The 20,321-nt window shown below is 34.3% G+C and overlaps 1 protein-coding gene across 2 annotated transcripts in view; it reads left to right on the top strand.

Annotated features, from left to right (window-relative positions):
• LOC111000743 (poly [ADP-ribose] polymerase tankyrase) overlaps window positions 1-20,321 on the top strand; it is a 28,388-nt gene extending 8,067 nt beyond the window's left edge. The window contains exons 6-24 of one of the 2 annotated variants that reach the window (XM_022270298.2): window positions 1,457-1,565; window positions 3,115-3,203; window positions 3,584-3,727; window positions 5,820-5,943; window positions 8,693-8,827; window positions 9,493-9,646; window positions 9,894-9,962; window positions 10,540-10,705; window positions 11,281-11,426; window positions 11,769-11,842; window positions 12,130-12,362; window positions 13,187-13,411; window positions 14,083-14,195; window positions 14,534-14,697; window positions 15,546-15,700; window positions 16,493-16,655; window positions 16,896-17,022; window positions 17,526-17,682; window positions 18,037-20,321. In XM_022270298.2, the coding sequence (XP_022125990.2) occupies window positions 1,457-1,565; window positions 3,115-3,203; window positions 3,584-3,727; window positions 5,820-5,943; window positions 8,693-8,827; window positions 9,493-9,646; window positions 9,894-9,962; window positions 10,540-10,705; window positions 11,281-11,426; window positions 11,769-11,842; window positions 12,130-12,362; window positions 13,187-13,411; window positions 14,083-14,195; window positions 14,534-14,697; window positions 15,546-15,700; window positions 16,493-16,655; window positions 16,896-17,022; window positions 17,526-17,682; window positions 18,037-18,102 (2,613 nt within the window). In that variant the 3' untranslated portion in view covers window positions 18,103-20,321. The remainder of the gene's footprint in view (window positions 1-1,456; window positions 1,566-3,114; window positions 3,204-3,583; window positions 3,728-5,819; window positions 5,944-8,692; window positions 8,828-9,492; window positions 9,647-9,893; window positions 9,963-10,539; window positions 10,706-11,280; window positions 11,427-11,768; window positions 11,843-12,129; window positions 12,363-13,186; window positions 13,412-14,082; window positions 14,196-14,533; window positions 14,698-15,545; window positions 15,701-16,492; window positions 16,656-16,895; window positions 17,023-17,525; window positions 17,683-18,036) is intronic. The other variant, XM_022270299.2, reaches the window with a different exon arrangement.

Here is a 20,321-nt window from a genome sequence, read left to right as displayed (position 1 = left end):
TTTTAAAGTCGAAGTAAGAAGTAGATGTAAAATGTAAATTAAGATAAATTTGCGCGCCATTGTGTGTTAAACTTAACATTTTGTACCATATTCTTGCAATAAATAAATTATTATTAAATTGTATTTATAATTAACAAATGGATTTGAATATCTAAGTAAAGATTATGAGTGGATGTCAGGTAGTTTTGGGACCGTTCCTAATCCCCAAGACTCCAGGTAGATGCAAAACAAAAGGTAAATGTAACACGATTTATCGACACATTTCACAAGTTTTTACAATTACTGTGAGGATTCGTTAAGAAGGCTGTCTTTTGGACTGAAATACAATGAAATTGTTTTAATAAAAATACAATAAATTGAAATTCCTTTTGACAGATTCAAGTTTCAACTATACCACGACTTTTATTTCGATTCCACATTTGACATAAGCTACTGTCATTTTGTATAATAATGATATCACATATAATAGTGAAGTGATGTACACAAAAATTGATAAACAATCGCGATTTATGTTTATTTAATATTGATGTGCCAATTACAGACTAAATTGTTGATTTTTATTTAAATAAATAAATAATTATTCATAATAATTATATATTAATTAGTAATCGCTGCTTTATTTTATAAAAAGTTAATTAGAACTTTGAGTGAATCTATTTGCTTTGGTTTTCCATCAAAATGAATCCTCAGCTAAGTACATCAACAACATACAAAAAAAAACTCCACGAAAAGCTTTCACTGTTACTGAAAAAGTAATGATCCTTAATAAAATGAATCGTCATAAATAAATTATCCGTTCAGAAATATTTAATTTCCTGATATACATGTATGTACTTAGTTTCTATTAAAGTAGTAGTTGTTTAGATATACTACTAGAAAGCAGAGGAATCGATCCGGAAATATTCCATTTCCGTATCGAATAATTACGCAACGTCACTATTTAATACTTTTAATAACGTTGCAACACTGAAATCAGGAATCAGGAATCGAATTAAAAGCTTTAGTATAGGTATTTAGTTATATTTTCATTTAAAATTTCTCTACAAAATTTCAAATATTCATCGACATATTTCAAATGACGTATGTAAGTCGTCGCCTTTTACAATTTAGAGTATTCATTTAAGACTGTTGCAAATTTAAGACTGGCGATTAATTTAATACAAATTAGGACTGAATATTAGATTTATTCTAGATTTAATACTGACGAGTATATAATTACAACAGATTTAAGACTGAAGATTAAATTTAATTCAGATATAAGACTGAAGATTAATTTAATACAAATTAGGACTGAATATTAGATTTATTACTGACGAGTAAATTTACAACAAATTGCAGACTAAATAATAAATTTAATTCAGGTTTAAGACGAAGAAGAGAGAAGTTTAAATTTAATACAGATTTTTACTATTATGAATTAAAAAAACTGTTTTCATTATTATTTTTTTATTTGTAGGTCTGCTCGCTACTTCTCAGCGAAGGTGCAGACCCTACATTACTGAACTGTCATGGAAAATCAGCTCTTGATGTTGCACCAACGAGAGAACTCCGAGATAGACTTGCCTGTAAGTATATCCAGTAGATGGTTCTCGTATAAGTGTGACTTTTAAAGCCAAGTCAAGGAAAACTGAAGGAAAACATCGTGAGGAAACCAAAAAGTCGACGACGTGTGTCAGTCACAGGAGGCTGATCACCTACTTGCCTATTAGATTTATAAATATTCATGAAACAGATAATATAATAAATAAAAATAAAATAGCAATAAGTTTTAAAAAACCTTGTCTATTATTATAGATAGCATATAGATTATATATAGCAGTGTTGGCCTAGTGGCTTCAATGCGACTCTCATACCTGAGGTCGTAGGTTCGATCCCGGGCTGTGCACCAATGGACTATCTATGTGCGCATATAACATTTGCTCGAACGGTGAAAGAAAACATCGTGAGGAAACGACATGTCTTAAACGCAAAAGTCTACGGCTTGGTGTCAGACAGACTAATTATCATTTATATGGCAGAAACCCAGTAAAAAAAAACAGTACTAATTAATATATAAATTTCAAAGCCTTTATTACAAGACTTTATTTTTTGTAATATATAAATAATATAGTATCAATACAGTGCCTATTTATCAAGAAGCCTTCTGTCTGTCGCACGTCGATTTACTTTGTTACTTATTGCTATTTTAAAGAAAAACACTTTTACGGATTAAAGTTATGTATTATTATTAAACTTATAATTATTTAAACATAATTTTAAATTTAAACCGATGATAAAATAAATAAAATAAAATACATATATTTTGGAACATAAGATCATCTAGGTATCACTTATTCCACGTAAATCAATTCGAACCTGTTGGCATCCCTACTCATCGGCAAAGAAGACAGAGGGTGTTGGCCTGATGTTTCTCGTGCTTTACAGCGTTAATTTATTTATTTATTTAGTACTCCTACAGCTAACATAAATTATACATAATACATACAAATACACTGAGAATATAGCCAAAGATGGAATACATGATACATATAACTTAATTTGTTTTAAATATTGTTTGATGATTTGCTTTTTTAAAAGAGTACTGAGAGTTTTTTACGCCGGCTTTTTCTCTACCAACACCCTCTGTCTTCTTTGCCGATGAGTAGGGATGCCTACAGGTTCGAATTGATTGACGTGGAATAAGTGATACCTAGATGATCTTATGATCCAAAATAAACGTATTTTTTTTAACAATAAAAAGATTTATAAAAGGTATCAAACAAACAAAAAATATTTAATACATTTGACTAATTGTGATTTAATTTATTTAACTAAGCTAAGCTTAAAAAGTGTTTTTCTTTAAATGTGTAATAGATATGTTAAGAAAATGTCTTTTATTAACATAACTATTACACATTTCACAAGTGTTGCTTGCTATATTGTTAGTTATGGATAGATAGATTTAGGAATATAAGTTTAATTTTTTAATGTTTTTATCTAGAATAGTTGGTGTGGGAGTTATTTTGGAATTATATCGTATTAGTAATTACTGTTAAGATAGAAAATTGTAGTGAAATAAATAATAAAAAAAAAATGATTAACATAACATACTATTGTTATTTTAATTTTTTTTAGTTGAATATCGGGGCTACTGTTTATTGGAAGCGTGCCGGTTAGCTGAACCAACAAGAGTGAAGAAACATCTGTCAATAACGAACTCACAGGTATGTTTTATGTCCCCTTACGGGGGCATGGGGCTATGTAAGTAAATCTTTATTTCACATAAGGGTTGCCTGGAAGTAATCGCTTGTTAGCGATAAGGCCGCCCGTTGTCTGTATTGTGTAATCTGTTTTTATTTATTTATTTATTCTACAACATCATACATATTACGAAATCTACTGATAATTTTATAAAATCTTCTATCTAATATGTACGACAGTATATGTAAACATAAGTTTGGCTAAAAATAGGAATTAAAAAAAAATACAATTAAAAACTTATACAAGATAAGACAAATAAATACTACAATAAAATAAAATATTTTTGTTATGTGTATGTTTATGAATACAGTATATAAATAGATAATAATGAATTAAATTTCAGGACGTCCAATCGATGAGCGGTCAATCGATAGCGGGTTCGATTCCAAATGAAAGAATAACTGAATTGGTTAACTTTCAACACCTTAGTACAGGCGATCGACCCCTTCACTGTGTGGCTGGTAGTGTTTATCCGAAGCGAAAGCAGGTGAGGGAATTTTGGGTAATATAATGTTACAAGCGACCCGCCCCGGCTTCGCACGGGTGCAATGCTGATACTAAATACACTACAGAAAATCTGTGAACGTTGTATATAAAAATGTGGTTTATCCATAAGAGATAGACATATACTATCACGGACTTTTCTGTAGACCTTTTCAATGTGTACAATACTTAGTACATTATTTTGATAAAACTCGTAGGGTTCAGCCTGCGTTTGCAATGTAAGCGGAAAAAATGACGACATCACATTAAAAAATAACAGTACTTCTCCACTATTTAATGGATGTTATTATACATATAAACGTTCCTATTGAATCTTTCTATCTATTAAAAAAAAACCGCATCAAAATCCGTTGCGTAGTTTCAAATATTTAAGCATACAAAGGGACATAGGGACAGAGAAAGCGACTTTGTTTTATACTATGTAGTGATTTTACAAAGTGCCTGGGTCACTCCAGAAGTGAGAAGTTGCAGAGGGGATCTGGGATAATGATGAATACTTGGGATTTGCTCCAGTTCAAACGATTTGTATTAAAAACTTGGCGATTGAAAAGAGTGGTGGAGAGTTTCTTGCCAGTTCTTCTTGTTCGCTCTACGCCCTTGACTTGCGAACTGGTAATTTAGATTCAATTTAAGATACTGTTGTTTTTTACAAGTGTATCTATATGATATTTTGAGTTTGAGTTTGAACAAAAGAGTGTGAAAGCAGAAAGGGTTGCAAAGCACTGAATACTAGAGATGAAACGGATAGCAGTTTGGCCGGATACAGGATACCGGATATTCGGCCAACTATGTGACCGAATAGCCTTATATCCGGCCGTCGGATAACCGGCGGAACTTAGCCGTTTAAATTATCGCACACACGCACACTTCAATCACTTTAACTAAAAAAAAAACTATAACTGACGATTCAAAAAAACATACAATATGAGTACTAATTAATTCATATTTTTTTCTATTGCATTCATTTACTATTGTGTGATTAAAAAATTTACAACTACATAATTATATATCTTAAGTGATACTAAGATTGAATAAAGCTAATAATTACTTTAGCTTTTATTCGGCCTAGTAGTTAGTTATCCGGTAGTCGGCCGGATAGTATAAAGACCACCGAATAGGCCGGATACCGGATGGTTACCGGATATCCGTTTCATCTCTTCTTTAAAATGTCATGTGACTAAGTGACCTTTTTTTAATTAAAAATTTTAAAGATCAAGATGTTTTTAAGAAGTTTGAGTATTTCCAAATGAGACGTATTATTTATTTATTTATTAACACTTCGTTGCATTACATAATAGGTAAAAAAATATATATTAAACATAATTTAATGAAAAGCAACTGGCGGCCTTATCGCTATAGAGCGATTTCTTCCAGACAACCACTGTGACTATATTACATAAGGTAGGCAAGAAGTGCAAAAATATAATTACAAATAATAAAATAGGAAAAAAAAAACATACTCAACAGAAACAAAAAGAAATAAAAATAAACTAAACTGATATAGGTTACATAAAAAAAAAAAAAAAACATTTGTGCAATTCACACATGGTAGAAGTGAAACCTTCAAAAACAAATATAAATTAATCATTTTCCACTATCTAAATGTGTGTGTTCTTTAAAAACAGTATATTTTAATTATACATTTTAATTTATAAGTTTAATATAAATCTTTAATTTGACAAAAACTAAAACAACGAAAGTTTGAAATTCGATCAAAAAAAAAAGCGGCAGTAAATAGAGGCTGTATAATGCCTCCTATCTCATTTTCTCCCACGTTAAATCATATGATGAATTGATGTTTCTGTCTCTCTTTACCGCTGCATCCGGTTTGAAATCACGACGATTCGAAAGAAGTTTATCTATCTCATTTTCTCCCACGTTAAATCATATGAATTAATGTTTCTGTCTCTTTTTACTGTCGCTTTTTCGTTGCATCCGGTTTGAAATCACAACGATTCTAAAGAAGTTTCACTTCAAAAACAAAAAGTAAATCATGATAATCTAATTCAAGATTCCCTATGTACATAGTATTAATTAAACATCCCTAAATATGTTAATTTAAACATAATTTGTAGGTTATAGAGACCCTTTTACGCAAAGGCGCGCGTGTCAATGAGAAGAACAATGCGGGACAAAGTGCCTTGCACATAGCCACCGAACATTCGCATTTGGACGCCATGGATCTATTGTTACGACATGGTAAGTTTGAATTTGTATTTAACTAGCTGAACTGGCAAATGTCGTTTTGCCATGTATATCATTTATTATTGTGCCTCACTCGACATAGATAGGTATAGTGTGTCGCCGACTTTTTTGTGGATATTTATAAGATCTACAATTACTTTGAACATTTTATGTATCTTTAATAGTTTAGGCAGGGTACGCAAAATAAGAAACTTTTTTGGTTGATTTTTTACACCTTGTGCCCGAAAAACCCTAATATCTTACGGAACCCTATTTTTGTTCAAAATTAAATATAGCCTATATTACTCGTGGATAATGTAGCTTTCGAATGGTGAAAGAATTAAAAAAAACCGGTCCAGTCTTTTATGAGCCTATTCATTACAATCAAATAAACAAACAAACAAAGTTTTCCTCTTTATAATATTAGTGTAGATTAGTGTTGCCAACACAAAAATACCAGCCAATGTCTAAAAAATTTTGGGTGAAAATTGTGTTTTAAAAAAAAAATGTGTGTACCAGAGAACACAGGTAATAAGTGAAACTTCTTTACGACATATCATTTTTCTACTATTTGCAACTTCACGAAAATGGGGTAGATAAGGCTTAAGCCTTAAGAAAAACAATTTTTTAATACAGTTGCTCAAAAAGTGGCATATTGCAGGGAGGTATAGCGTTCGGAAAGTGGGCTATTACACACTCGTGCTTTTTCTTTGCCATTCCCGCACTCGTGCGTTTTCTTTGCCAACTGTCAAAACAATGTGTATTAAAAAGAAAAAACCAACCACGAAGGTTTTATTAAAAAGATTCATAGAAGTTTTTATGATATATGATTTCTAAATATTATAATAATTGGAATCAATAACTTCGGTTATGTTTCTTTTCATTTCATATCAATTAAAAAAATATTAAAAAGAATTTTATAATATATGCAAATACGTATTTTTAAAAAGTTTACTAATAATTGGATTCAATAAGTTAGGTTAGGTTTATTTTATTTCATATCAATAAAAAAAATATTAAAAAGAAAAAACTAACCATGAAGTTTTTACTAAAAAAAATCACAGAAGTTTTTATGACTCATGCAAATATTTTAAAAAGAAGCTACTATTTGTTTCAATATCAGATTAAATGATTGGACTCAATGAGTTAGATTTGGTTTTCTTTCAATAAAAATAGTCTACTGAAGAATTGGCTGTATGGGCCAAGTTCCCTTTGCCTACCCAGAATGGGTGAAGAAAAGAAAAAACAAGCTTTGCTCATATTCTTTGCGGTTGGCGCCATTTTCCAAAAATGTTCTTTCGAGTTGAGTTATTTGTTGCACAAAATAAGTAATTTCGACGATATTTTATTTGAATGAATACCACCCGAACGCAGTATAATTGCATAAAATGCCTCGGAGAACAATTTACCGGAAACATATAAGTCGCTACATATCTACGTGCAACGAATTTATTCCGTAGAGAGAAGAGAAAAAAAGCAAATAGTTTAATTAAATTGCTTAATTTTTTCACAACTGTATTAAAAATAGTCGTTCAGTACACGTGCGGAACCGTCATTGCAACTTGTTCCGACTGTCAACCCTCACCTTCGGCTGCGCCTCGGCTCGGGTAGACATTCGTCGGAACTCGTTGCAATGACAGGCTTTCCGCACTTGTAATGAAATGTACTATTTTCAGTCATATTTATTAATACTTGCTAATTTTAACAGATTTATATATCACTGATACTTACAATCAAAAAGTGAGGTTAACCTCAAATAAATACTAAAATCATGCTCATACGTGTTGAATTTATAAAACGAAATGTATACTTTCACTTTTCTTGTAAATTCACTTAAATTTGAACAAGTCTAATTATTTTATCACTTTCAAATTAATATATTGTTATTCTTATTTCAAACCAAACTTCAAAACTAATATATTGTTGTTATTATTATCATAATATATTACATTATATTCTTTACGTCACTATACTAAACTTCGATAAAAAAAGCAACATGGCGCGTAACCGAAAAACGTGACGATTTTCTCAAAATTAACTAACAAAATTTCAATATTGCCCATACGTCGATAGAAAAGTTTCACTTCAAAAAAATAAGTTTATTTTCTAGTTTAGAGCCTACCTTTCAAATGTTGGAATCTGAAGTTTGCATGTACAGTGTAACTTCTATATAACGACAGTGAAGGGTGCATTTTATGGCGTTATAGAGAGTGTCGTTAAATGGTCGCCTCCTCAAACAAAGCGAATACAAACATACTACATACACAGTTTTATTGATTTATTTATTTGGAAACAAAACAGATACATATTTACAATAAAAATAAAATGAACACATTGGATGTATCCACAATAGGTTTCACTAATATAAAATTTTATAAACATATATAATATTTTTTTTACTTCATAGGTACTTTTATAAATAATGTCATAGTCGTAATATATTTTGATATTATAAGGTAGTATGATGTAAATAAATAGGTACTATCAGTGTATATGTTGAGATCCACTATCGTGGACCCCAAATTTTATTTTCGCTGACGTAGACCCCTTGCAAGTTGTCATAGACCCCTAGGGGTCTATATAGACAACTTTAGAAATCACTGTACTAGACGATTAAAAAAGTGGAGAGTTTTTTGCCTTTGACTTGCGAACTGGTAGTAAATGTAAATTTAGAATCAGTTTTAGGTAATAGTTTTGAGTTTGGGTCCATTAGATGGTTAGATCTTGGTTAATGAACCAAGTTTTATGTGATTTAATTTCGTAGGTGCGAAGGTTAATGCTTGCGATGGTCGCGGAGAGAGTGCTTTGTCGTTGGCGGCGCGAAGAGATTCGGCTGCCGCTTGTCGTTTACTGTTAGCATGTGGGGCGGATACCCTGGACTCGCAACATACACAGCATGGTATGTCGAAATCATCCCCCCGTCAAATGTTCATATTTTAAAAGTCACTCTTTGACTATCTCTATCTTCTTTTTTACGCGACAACGTCTAATAAAGCGATGAATGGCCCGTTACGCTCACTGTATAGTTACGCTCATTGTCCCATTATGTGTCCTTTCCAGGATTCACTACTTTGTATTTATACAAAATTGTGTTAATTCAATAAAAACGATTAAATTTTATTTAAAGTATGCAATCACATCATCTATGTTTTTTATGACGTTGTCACGTTTAACTGTCGTCTGTAAATTGACTTGAATTTTTTGTTATTCGAGCCCTTCATTATACGTTCTAGGTATGATTTGCTCTTTCTTGAAATCTTTCCTTATGGTTTGGTTGTCTTCCTCTCATACTCTTTCTCTCTCAGACTATCCTTTCTTACTTATTCTTATTTAGTGTATCCTTCTTGCTTCCTCAGCTCTATTTTTAGGCCACATTTTGATAATATGAGGATGTTTTTATAGTGCCTATTTAAGAATATTTTTTTAGTATCTTAGAATATTCCACTTCGGTCTTACGATCTATTATATATTTACCATAGTATATTTTATATGCTTCCACCATTTCACATGACAAGTAAACAGTCCCTTACATAGTCTTAATATAATAATGTATAAATATTTCAGATGCATGCTCAAACGCGGCCGCTCTTCGGCTTCTAGAAGCAGCTAGAACGGGTGACGTAGAAACTGCTAGAACTATATTGGATTCTCGGCCGCGATTGGTGAATTGTCGTGATGTTGATGGCAGGCATTCAACACCATTGCATTTTGCTGCTGGGTATGTGGCGGCCTATTGTTATCCGGGCTTGAATAGGGGAATACCGAAATATTTTATTTATTTATTTAATAACAGAACCAAGCGACGCATAAATCTTTCTTAAATTTGATAAGTCAGCCCTAGGTAAGGTGGTGGTAACACCCGGCTCGAATGAATGAAGATGTCACGCATTCGAACGCGCACGTGTACGTAGAGATTACGTATACATAAGCGGCTGTAGAATGGAAACAAAAAAATACTTTTTCAGATACAACAGACTGCCACTAGCACAGCTTCTTCTGCAGAGAGGTGCCGATGTTCACGCTAAGGATAAAGGGTAATTTAAATAAAATATTTTTCGTGAACATCATCTTTTTGGATATTGATAAATATAATAACTGTATGTATAATAATACTTGCTGATATTTGTATTTAAATTTTTGTGAGTTTTGTTTATTATTATATGTATTGCACAATTATTATAATTTATGTATTGGACATGAAAACTGATTTTTTTAAAGGGCCCTCAATATATCTACTACTTTTTTGAACGAAAAAAGCGAAAAAGCGTAAAAAAGAAACAGACACATAAATTCATAAGATTTAACGTGGGAGAAAATTAGATATGAGGCATTATACCGTGTATAAACTTTAGGTTTGTGAGTAATTCATCATTTTCTGAATTGAAAAAAAAAATGATGTGCAAAATCAATAAACTTTGATTTATTTTTATTTTTTTCATAAAATGAGAAATGAATAAAATTTCAGAAATAAAAATGGTAGACGAAGATTTTCTTATACAAGTTACGTTTGATCTCTTACAATTTCTTTCTCAAGTAGGTGATCAGCTGTGTCTGACATGTATACATTGGTTCACCAGGCCAACACACCTGCAATGAGCATTAAAATTCCAGCGGTCTAGTGCCTCTTCACAACGCCTGCTCGTACGGCCATTTTGAAGTGACAGAACTGTTGGTGTCAGCTGGGGCTGGAGTCAACGCTGCTGACCTGTGGCGTTTCACACCCTTGCACGAGGCTTCGGCTAAGGGCAAGGCGGATATCGTCAGGCTGCTTTTGAAGGTATGTTCTTGGGGGGATCAGGTCCAAAAATGATTTTTGATGTTATGTAACTAAAAGATGTCTGCCGATCTCTACTTTGGACGACAGTACTTCACACCGGAACAGTTTCTTCATCTTCTTCAATCTCCTTTTGTCTGTGTGCCAAATGCAATCAGGTCTGGGACGGTGCTGCCAAATCATCTTGGATGAGACATATCTTATTGAGAGAGTGATGAACAATCTCTCTCTACTATCGCTGTTCAGTAGCCTGCCTTTTATTCTATAGGGAATGCTCCATGGAACTACACCTGATTCCGTCATCCTCATTCCAACAACGCTCATCCAAAAGCACGCTGGAGTTTCAGCCCCTCGTTGTTGACATCCCAAAGCATAGCACGGATCATAGTTTCTTCTTCACAACAATCTCTCATAGACAGATTAATATGGGACTTCTGGATTCAGAAGGACTCATAGATCACATATAACTTAACATCAGGTGGGATTATGACCAAATGTTTGTGCAAATCTGTATAATAAGAGATATATCTTATTCTTAAATCATCAGACGGAAGTTATAAACTTGTGGTTGTTTACAGCATGGAGCTGACCCGACGCGTAGGAATCGCGATGGTTTAACACCACTCCAGTTGGTGCGAGCTGGTGATAGTGATACGGCTGATGCATTGAGGGGTGATGCGGCGTTACTGGACGCGGCTAAGAGGGGAGACCTCGCTAGAGCTAGGTGATTCGTTTAACTAAAAAACTTTTTGTAAATATTAACTTGAATATATTTTTGATGGAATGTATTATAAACGTCATTTTTTTAAATACCAGCCAATATAAATTATTTTGAAAAATACAGCCTATGTAACAGTTTTGCAATGAAATATTTTAAAATTGGTCCTTTTAGACTCTTGTCTAAAAGATATAGATAAAATAAATATATGTATTTCTCTTTGCTATTCAGTCACCCACAACACAGGGACTCCGAGGTGTGGGGACTAGCTTGGATTAATTTTGTCACAACTTTTTTGTCATGAAAAAAATAATATATGTAATGTAAATAACATTTGTACAATTTCAGAAAACTAATAACTGCACAAAACGTCAATTGTCGTGACGCGCATGGAAGGAATTCTACACCTCTTCATCTCGCAGGTAATGTGCAAACGTTAAATACAGCCTTAATTTTGAGAAAATCGTTTAAAATTTCTATTTTGACGTGTCAACGTCTAAAAAATCACTGTACGAAAAAAACACGACTCATTGTCCCGTAACGCTTATTGTACAGTTACGCTCATTGTACGGTTACGCACCTATCTCTCTTCCACTCGCTTCAATAAAGTTAAATTTCACTCTTAATATTTCTTTTTTTCCCCATAATTTTTTGCTAATATTTTGTGTTAGTAAAAAATATTGGGTCTATGTAATTTTATTTAATATAGCCGGCTACAACAACCTGGAAGTAGCAGAAGCCCTACTAGAAGCGGGGGCAGCTGTATCAGCCAGGGACAAAGGAGGCCTAGTGCCCCTTCACAATGCAGCGTCGTACGGGCATTTAGAAGTCGCAGCGTTGTTACTTCGAGCCGGAACGCCCCCCAATGCTGCCGATCGGTGGGGCTTTACCCCCCTTCATGAAGCTGCTCATAAAGCCAGGACCCAATTGTGCTCTTTGTTGGTGAGTACCCATCGGTATTTTGTCCCCCTTCGGGTATTTTGCTCTTAATGTCCCATCAATTAACGACGAGTCTGGTGGGGACCAACCCCATATTTTTGAAGTGAAACTTCTTTACGCACGCTTGACTTGGGGAGTAAGCTGGCGAACTCGTGACGTAAGCGTTACGAAAAGTGTGATCGGGAAAGGCGAACGGAGGTTGAGTGGGGGATATAAGCAAGAGATAGAAGTGCGCGCGAACATATTCTTTCTCTCTTTCTCTTATAGCGAGTAAATGAAATATATATATTTCAGTCAGTAGTTCGTTTGCGAGTTTACTAGCGTTACGCGAACGGTGATTCTTTGGTTATTTTTCGTAATTCTATTTCGTTTTTAACAATTTTATGAATTAATATTTTGTTTAATACATTCAATATTCTACGTTTAAAGTGAATAAAACTATAAATTCATTTTAGTTCATGTTTTGTGAATTTTTGGGTAAATAATAACAAATAAAATAATAAAAAAAAAATCTATGTAAAAATATTAATTTCCCAATGAAACTATGAAATAAATTTAAATATTTGTAGAAAATTTATATATGTATATGTACATACATGTATATATTGTACACACACATATAAATACATACAGATGGAGCAAAAGAAGTTTCACTTCAGTTGTGTGGTCATAAGCACACTCGTTTTTCTAATTGTTCATAATCACATTAAAAAAGATTAAAATCTCTTTGCCACTTTCCGTTGAATAATACTCTTTTCTTCTCTTTTCTTGCTCGGATAGTTTTTAAAATATTAATTGATTTAATCAGTTTTATTTTAAACTCATAGCTCGCTCATGGGGCGGATCCCTTCCTGAAGAACCAAGAGGGTCAAACGGCCCTGGAACTGGCGGGGGCAGATGACGTACGGTCTCTTCTGTCAGACGCAATGACGGGAGCGGCTGGCGGTTCTCCCGAATCTGAGGCCGTTTCCGTCCCCACTGCCTCGCTCTTACCCCCACCACAACTGCCGGTGCTCTTGCCCAGTGGGGATACAGTGCCACTTCCGCTTCCGGTAAGTATATGTATTGCGAGCTAGGATCGGAGATGCTGTAGAATTTCTTCAAGCGTTTATCACTACATAGTATAAAACATTGTATGCTTAAATCTTTGAAACTACGCAACGGATTTTGATGCGGTTTTTTTTAATAGATAGAGGAAGATTCAAGAGGAAGGTTTATATGTCTAATAATATCCATTAAATAGTAGAGAAGAACTGTTATTTTTGAGGTTTCTAATGTGATGTCGTAAATAATTACATTTTTTCCGCTTACATTGCAAACGCAGGCTGAACCCTACGAGTTTTATCAAAATAATGCACTAAGTATTGTACACATTGAAAAGGTCTACAGAAAAGTCCGTGATGGTATATGTCTATCTCTTATGGATAAACCACATTTTTATATACAACGTTCACAGATTTTCTGTAGTGTATTTAGTATCAGCATTGCACCCGTGCGAAGCCGGGGCGGGTCGCTAGTTTCTAAATTAATTAATGAGGATTTTGAAAACACGAATTGACCGGAAATTATTACAAAATACTGTAAGTACATTAACGCCCGAACCCAATAATTGATCCACAATCTCAGATTGATTTCAATCTGTGATTGTGGATTCAACCCGGCTTCAATCAGTATGTCTTCGAATACAAACATACGGATTTTTATAGTAATATATATATTCCAGGTAATGGCAAGCAATTACTGGTCTGAGGGGTCAAGAGGAAGCTTGGAAGACGCAGCCGGTAGACCTGCATCAGCCCTCTCCACTTCTGAATCGCTTCAAACGTTTCTTACTAGGTAAGTCCAGTCCCAGGTCCTTCAAGAAAAGAATACCAATTCTTAAAAAGCCGGCAACGCACTCGCCAGCCCTCTGTCATTGAGTGTCCATGGGCGGCGGTATCACTTAACATCAGGTGAGCCTCCTGCCCGTTTGCCCCCTGTTCAATATGCAGTATGCATTCTGTCTCGCGCCTAACGCGTATTGCCCATTACGTACGGCCTATATTAAGTCATCGTGTGTTAGGTTATTTTCGTTACGGAATTTCTTTTTTCGGTCGCCACGCTCAGAGCCCGCGATTTACATTTAGCCCACGTTTAGCCGGTGACTTGTTCAATGACTGAATTGACCTTTTCAGCATCGGCTTGGAGCAGCTGGCGACGGTGTTGGAAAGGGAACAGATAACTGTGGACATCCTCTCGGAGATGTCTCATGAAGATCTCCGGGCGATAGGCGTGGCTGCGTATGGGCACAGGCACAGATTGATGAAGGCCGCCAGGCACAGCCTGCAATCGCACTCCGGTAAGGTCTAACCCTCACGATCTGATCCAGAATCGTGTGCTGTCAATTTGTTTGACATTTGACAGCGCCTTACGACACTTGGAGTGTTCTAGAACGTCTATCAAACTTAGCTCTAGTTTCAGGTTCTGTCAATTTGTTTGACATTTGACTTTGCCAAAATCCAATTGGTTTCTGATAGACGGAAGTTGGAGTGTTCTAGAATGTCTATCAAACTTAAATCAGGTTTCATAAAAGTTCCTAACATATATACAAATATCGAAACAGTAGAATATTATACATTAAAGAGTATTAAAAAAAGGTGTGGTTTTATGAAACCACGGTAAATGTGAAACTTCATTGTGTAATTTCATTAAGGGTATAAAATCGCTATATCAATCTTAAATTTATTCTTGGAAAATTGGAATGATAATGGGACTGATAAAAGTAGACTAAGTCTCCAACTAATATTTTTATTGAATTCTGTGTCTTAGAGAGTACGACATACATAATACTTAACAATTATTTAGATTATATACACATATTAAAATAGCGTGGAGTAGAACTATGTGCGCCGCCATATTGGCCTTGGCTGCTATGACGAGCGCCTTTCACTTTATCCCCACTCCGCGGCCGACCGTCACGCGACATGCGCCACACAGACGAAAAAGTTTGAGACGATGTAATCAAAGTTTCACTTTAAAAGTAACCAAAATATGTAATTGATTGATTGATTTTGTCCAGGCTCTATGATTGTCCTATGAAGCAGGACCAGCATGTTTCCAAGCATTCTTGAATCTCATGATGGTCTTTTAACATCAGATGAGACTCTCCTACCCGTCTGCTTCCTGTAGCAAAAATGTAATTTTCAGAATGGTACGGCGGTACAACTCTGGTAGATGTTGCATGTAGCGCCGGGGAATGTGGTGATAGTGAATATGTGATAATAGAGAGAGAGATGCAGGCGTCGGTGCGAGCTCATCGTGATCACGCCGGTGGACACTTCACCAGATACAACGTGGTCAGGGTGAGTAGTATAGCTTTGAAGTGAAACTTTTCTAAAATGGGTAAAATTTTTACGCAACGTCACGAACATGTGCAGCGTTTTCGAAAAAAAGGGAGAGAGCGATTGAGACCGATTGTGAGAGAGTGAGATAGGGCGAACGTAGCATGGAGCAAATAGCCATGGGGAGAGTAAGAAAGATCGAAAGAGATACCAATGTCATGGAGCGAGAGGTGGGAGAGAGTAAAAGTGAGAAAAATTGAGAAAAGAGAAAGGGAGATTGAGAAAAAATACACGCTATTGGTTGATGTATTCGTTTAGTACATATAAGATCATTTTTATATTCTGTTATTCTAAGAATCCATCAAATGGCATTGAGAGTGTCCATGGGCGGCGGTATCACTTAACATCAGGTGAGCCTCCTGCCCGTTTGCCCCCTGTTCTATAAACCAATCCAGCCCATCTTGAGTTATAAGTTTTGTCTACGACTTTTATATATTAAGATATATGATATTTGCTTTGTTTAATCCTCCAAAAGCTAACGATTTCCATATCACTACATAGTATAAAACAAAGTCGCTTTCTCTGTCCCTATGTCCCTTTGTATGCTTAAATCTTTGAAACTACGCAACAGAACGAGAACAGAGAACTACAAAAGGTCTACAGAAAAGTGATGGTATATGTCTATCTCTTATGGATAACCCACATTTTTATATACAACGTTCACAGATTTTCTGTAGTGTATTTAGTATCAGCATTGCACCCGTGCGAAGCCGGGGCGGGTCACTAGTCTATTATATATATAAAATTGTCTAGATACAAAAAATTGTTAACGGCCGTCTATGGGAGCGTTATGCGCGTAGACGCAGCGAGGTGACTGAAGAGGCGGGAGGCGCGAGTGAACGAATGCTGTTCCACGGGTCACCATTCATCAATGCTATCGTTCAGAAGGGATTCGATGAAAGACACGCTTATATTGGTGAGAAATTTATTATTGGAGTCTAGAAAATATATTCTTTGTTTTAAGTATTTTTCAGTGTGAAGATGTGAGACGCAGTATGCGTTCTCTCCCTCTAACGCGTATTGGCCGCATATATTACGTCATCGTGTGTTAGGTTTGTTTTCGTTACGGAATTTCTTGATTCGGTCGCCGATAAAATCCATGCAATAGCTATTATTGAATTAAACAAACAAATTGAACGTTTAAATAATTTTTTAGGGGGAATGTTTGGCGCTGGAATATACTTTGCCGAACATTCGTCGAAGAGTAATCAATATGTTTATGGCTTTGGCGGTGGGTCCGGATGTCCGGCCCACAAGGACCGGAGCTGCTACCTATGTCATCGGTGAGTATTGAAAAAAATACAAAAAATAAAAATTATTTCAGATTATTATAACTTTGCGGCAGTAAATAATATTAGAGAGCGATTGAGACCGATGGAGAGAGAGTGAGAAAGGGCGAGACTAGAACGACAATAGATGCTATTTTTACAGGATATTTATTTATTATATTGAAACACGAACATTTTTTATTTTGTTGCATATTTCATTTATCATAGTGCTTCAGTTACAGCAATACTAATAGAAATCGCGTCGCATAACTTACATAACGGAAAATATAATTTAAAAAGATATATGTATATATAATCTGTATTAAATTTTGACAAATTTTATTATTTAATGACAATTAACTTTATTAAATTCCTAACGTATCTTCATTTTTCCTCTAAGTCTCGGATATCTTAAGTTTTAGATTAGTAGAAATATGAAAAAACATTTTCCAAAGAAGTTTCGCTTCGGCCATGTGTACATATTTGTATTCACGTTGTAAAAAAATATTTCGTTTCAGACAAATGCTCCTATGTCGAGTAACATTGGGGCGGGGCTTTCAGCTTGCCACAGCGATGAAGATGGCTCATGCCCCTCCGGGGCATCATAGCGTTGCCGGCCGTCCTACCACCGGGGGTCTGTGCTACCCAGAGTACGTTGTTTATAGAGGAGAACAGGTGAGTTTTCTGGTTAGACATACACATAACATTTAATACTAAATAAACACAAATAAACAATAATCAACGACATTAAAAAAAACTTGGCGATTAAAAAGAGTGGCGGAGAGTTTATTGCCTGTTCTTCTCTTCCGTTCTACGCCCTTGATTTGAGAACTGGCAGTAAATGTAAAATTAGAAGCATTCAATGTATTTTTACGACGTTCATAAGTTTACATTACCATTAATGATTTTAATTAAATTTCACTTTGAAGATTCTTTTTTGTATCGGGAAATTAAATTCTTTTGTTAATAAATCTTATTCACATCATATATGTTCTGTGATGAGAGGTCTAATGGAGATTTATTTTTCAGGCGTACCCCGAATACCTTATAACGTATCAAATAGTCTGCGAAGAGGAGCCACAAGGTGACGTGTAGTTGACAGCTTGACGTAAAATGTCAGTATTGTAGCTAATGACATGTGTCAGTTCCTTTAATATTGCCAGTGAAGAGCCGATTAGCATAATTTGGTAGCGAATTGTTCGTTATGTATTACGTAAAAGTATTACGAACTATAGAAAGTTGACAGAAATGTCAAATGTCATTTAAATCCTAAGCGTTGTACAATTCTGTAAATGTGACTTATGAAATTGTCAAATTTTACTAATAAATTACAACTAAAATTTCAGTCAAACTTTTATTTGAATATTGAGAGATGTCTTGCTTTTATGTCTATCCAATGTCAGTATTCTAATAAATTAATGTCAATGTCAAATGAAAAAAAAAGTTTTTTTATTATGTATTTTAAAACAATTTTCATTTAAAACCTATCTTTTGTAAAATTATTAAACTTTTTCATTTGAATATTGGAAGATGTCTTCCATTAGGGTTTATTAAATGTCAGTATTCTAATAAACCAATAAAAGCATAAATAATACATGTCAATTTATAAAGGCTAATGCCATATGTCATTAGCCTTTAATTCTACTAATGACATTCAAATGCAGGAAATTGTGTCGTTTTGTATAAGGAAAGGATCTCTGTATTATTAACACTGCTAGTAAAAAAACAATCCAGTACGTCCATCTAATAAATTTGACGTTTCATGTCAACATAATGACATATGTCAGAATGTGTTGTGTAATATTTGGGACTTAATTTTAATCCTTGGTCTAGCTCTAAGGTGTTTGATTCGAATCCCGCTGATTTCTATTTCATAGTTTACGAAATCCACCTAATAGTTTCACAATTTTGTGAATATAGTCTTTACAAAAATGTTAAAACGAACACAGAACTGTGTCTGAAGCGAGTGTTGGAACGTGTAAATATTATAAGCCAATTAAAAGGTTGTTATACTGTTCATTAAATATAGGAATCGTGTTCAATTGAATCTACATTTGTAGATTTTATCGTATCTAAGATGTTTTTGTTCGATATCTTATATATAGGGTGTATTAATAGTCCAAGCCAAAATGTCGATAGTTTTGATTTACGCCTTGCGTTTCGTGATTAAGATATTTCATTAAAGATAAAATACTTTTTAATGAAACAGTGGGCACCCACTGACAGGCTCGCAAATGCGTTGCCGGCTTAAGACTCTTGATCCTAAGTTCAAAAACACTTCAGAGGATCTTAACGGCTTTGTCTACAGAAATCTGAGGCTTAAGGTTGTATCTCTGCACCATGTTTTTAAAATTCTTACAGTCTGGCTTGGACTATGACGGCCTTTTAAAAAATAGCCAAGTTTATATACAATAATGATTTTTATCTTTTACCAACTATTTGCTAAAAAATCTATAGTTTTTGTTCACCAACACTGATGAGTTACAGCCTTATTAGTACAGGCTGTGAATGACAAATGATTTAAAAAATGCAGTTTTTTATTAGTAGTATTTTATCGAAGTTTTGCGTTATTTGCACCCTATATATATACCCAGCAGTATATACCCAGTATAGAGTATATACTGTGTTTTAAATTTACTTACGCCCTGTTTAAATACGAGTCGTTGTTGCAACGGTCGTTTTATTGTAGCTGCCTCGTGCGTTTATCATCTAATAAAAAATACAGACGACCTATCAAATATATAAAAATCCATAAATATCGGTTGAACCGTTCTGGAGGTGTGCTATCACAAACACTATCCTATTTTACTGTTTCCTACGACTTGTGGCTTTTTGATATTAAACCACATTTTATGTTCGCAACAGATAATTTAAAAAAATAAAATCTTAAATTGTATTTTACGCGTACGTATACGTCGCACGTATACGTAGTACGTTCGTACGTATGGTCGTTTATTTTAGCTTTAGAGAGTGATGATGATTATTTTTGTTCGTTTATGACCTGGCTTTATAATCTCTCTCTTTCAGCAACGAAGCATCTAGAACGGACTATCTATTTCCATCGGTTTCTGTCCGCACGAGTATGCATTTCAAGCGTTAATCTCTTAGTATGTCTTTTAATGTGAAATAGAATAATTTTGTCCTACAATTTAGACTAAGCAGGCATTCTAAGCTATTGCTTATTCAATTTTAAGCTATTGAGAATGTTATTTATAATACCGTATAATCGGGTGAAATAAGTGTGGCGTAGAATGTTTGAATAGGTTTTTGATATTGTATATATGTCGGAATAGTTGTAATAAAGTGAATTTATA

The sequence above is a fragment of the Pieris rapae genome, chromosome 24 (genome assembly GCF_905147795.1).
Source record: "Pieris rapae chromosome 24, ilPieRapa1.1, whole genome shotgun sequence".
NCBI classification, from domain to species: Eukaryota; Metazoa; Arthropoda; class Insecta; order Lepidoptera; family Pieridae; genus Pieris; species Pieris rapae.
This window is presented reverse-complemented; position numbering and strand designations above follow the sequence as displayed.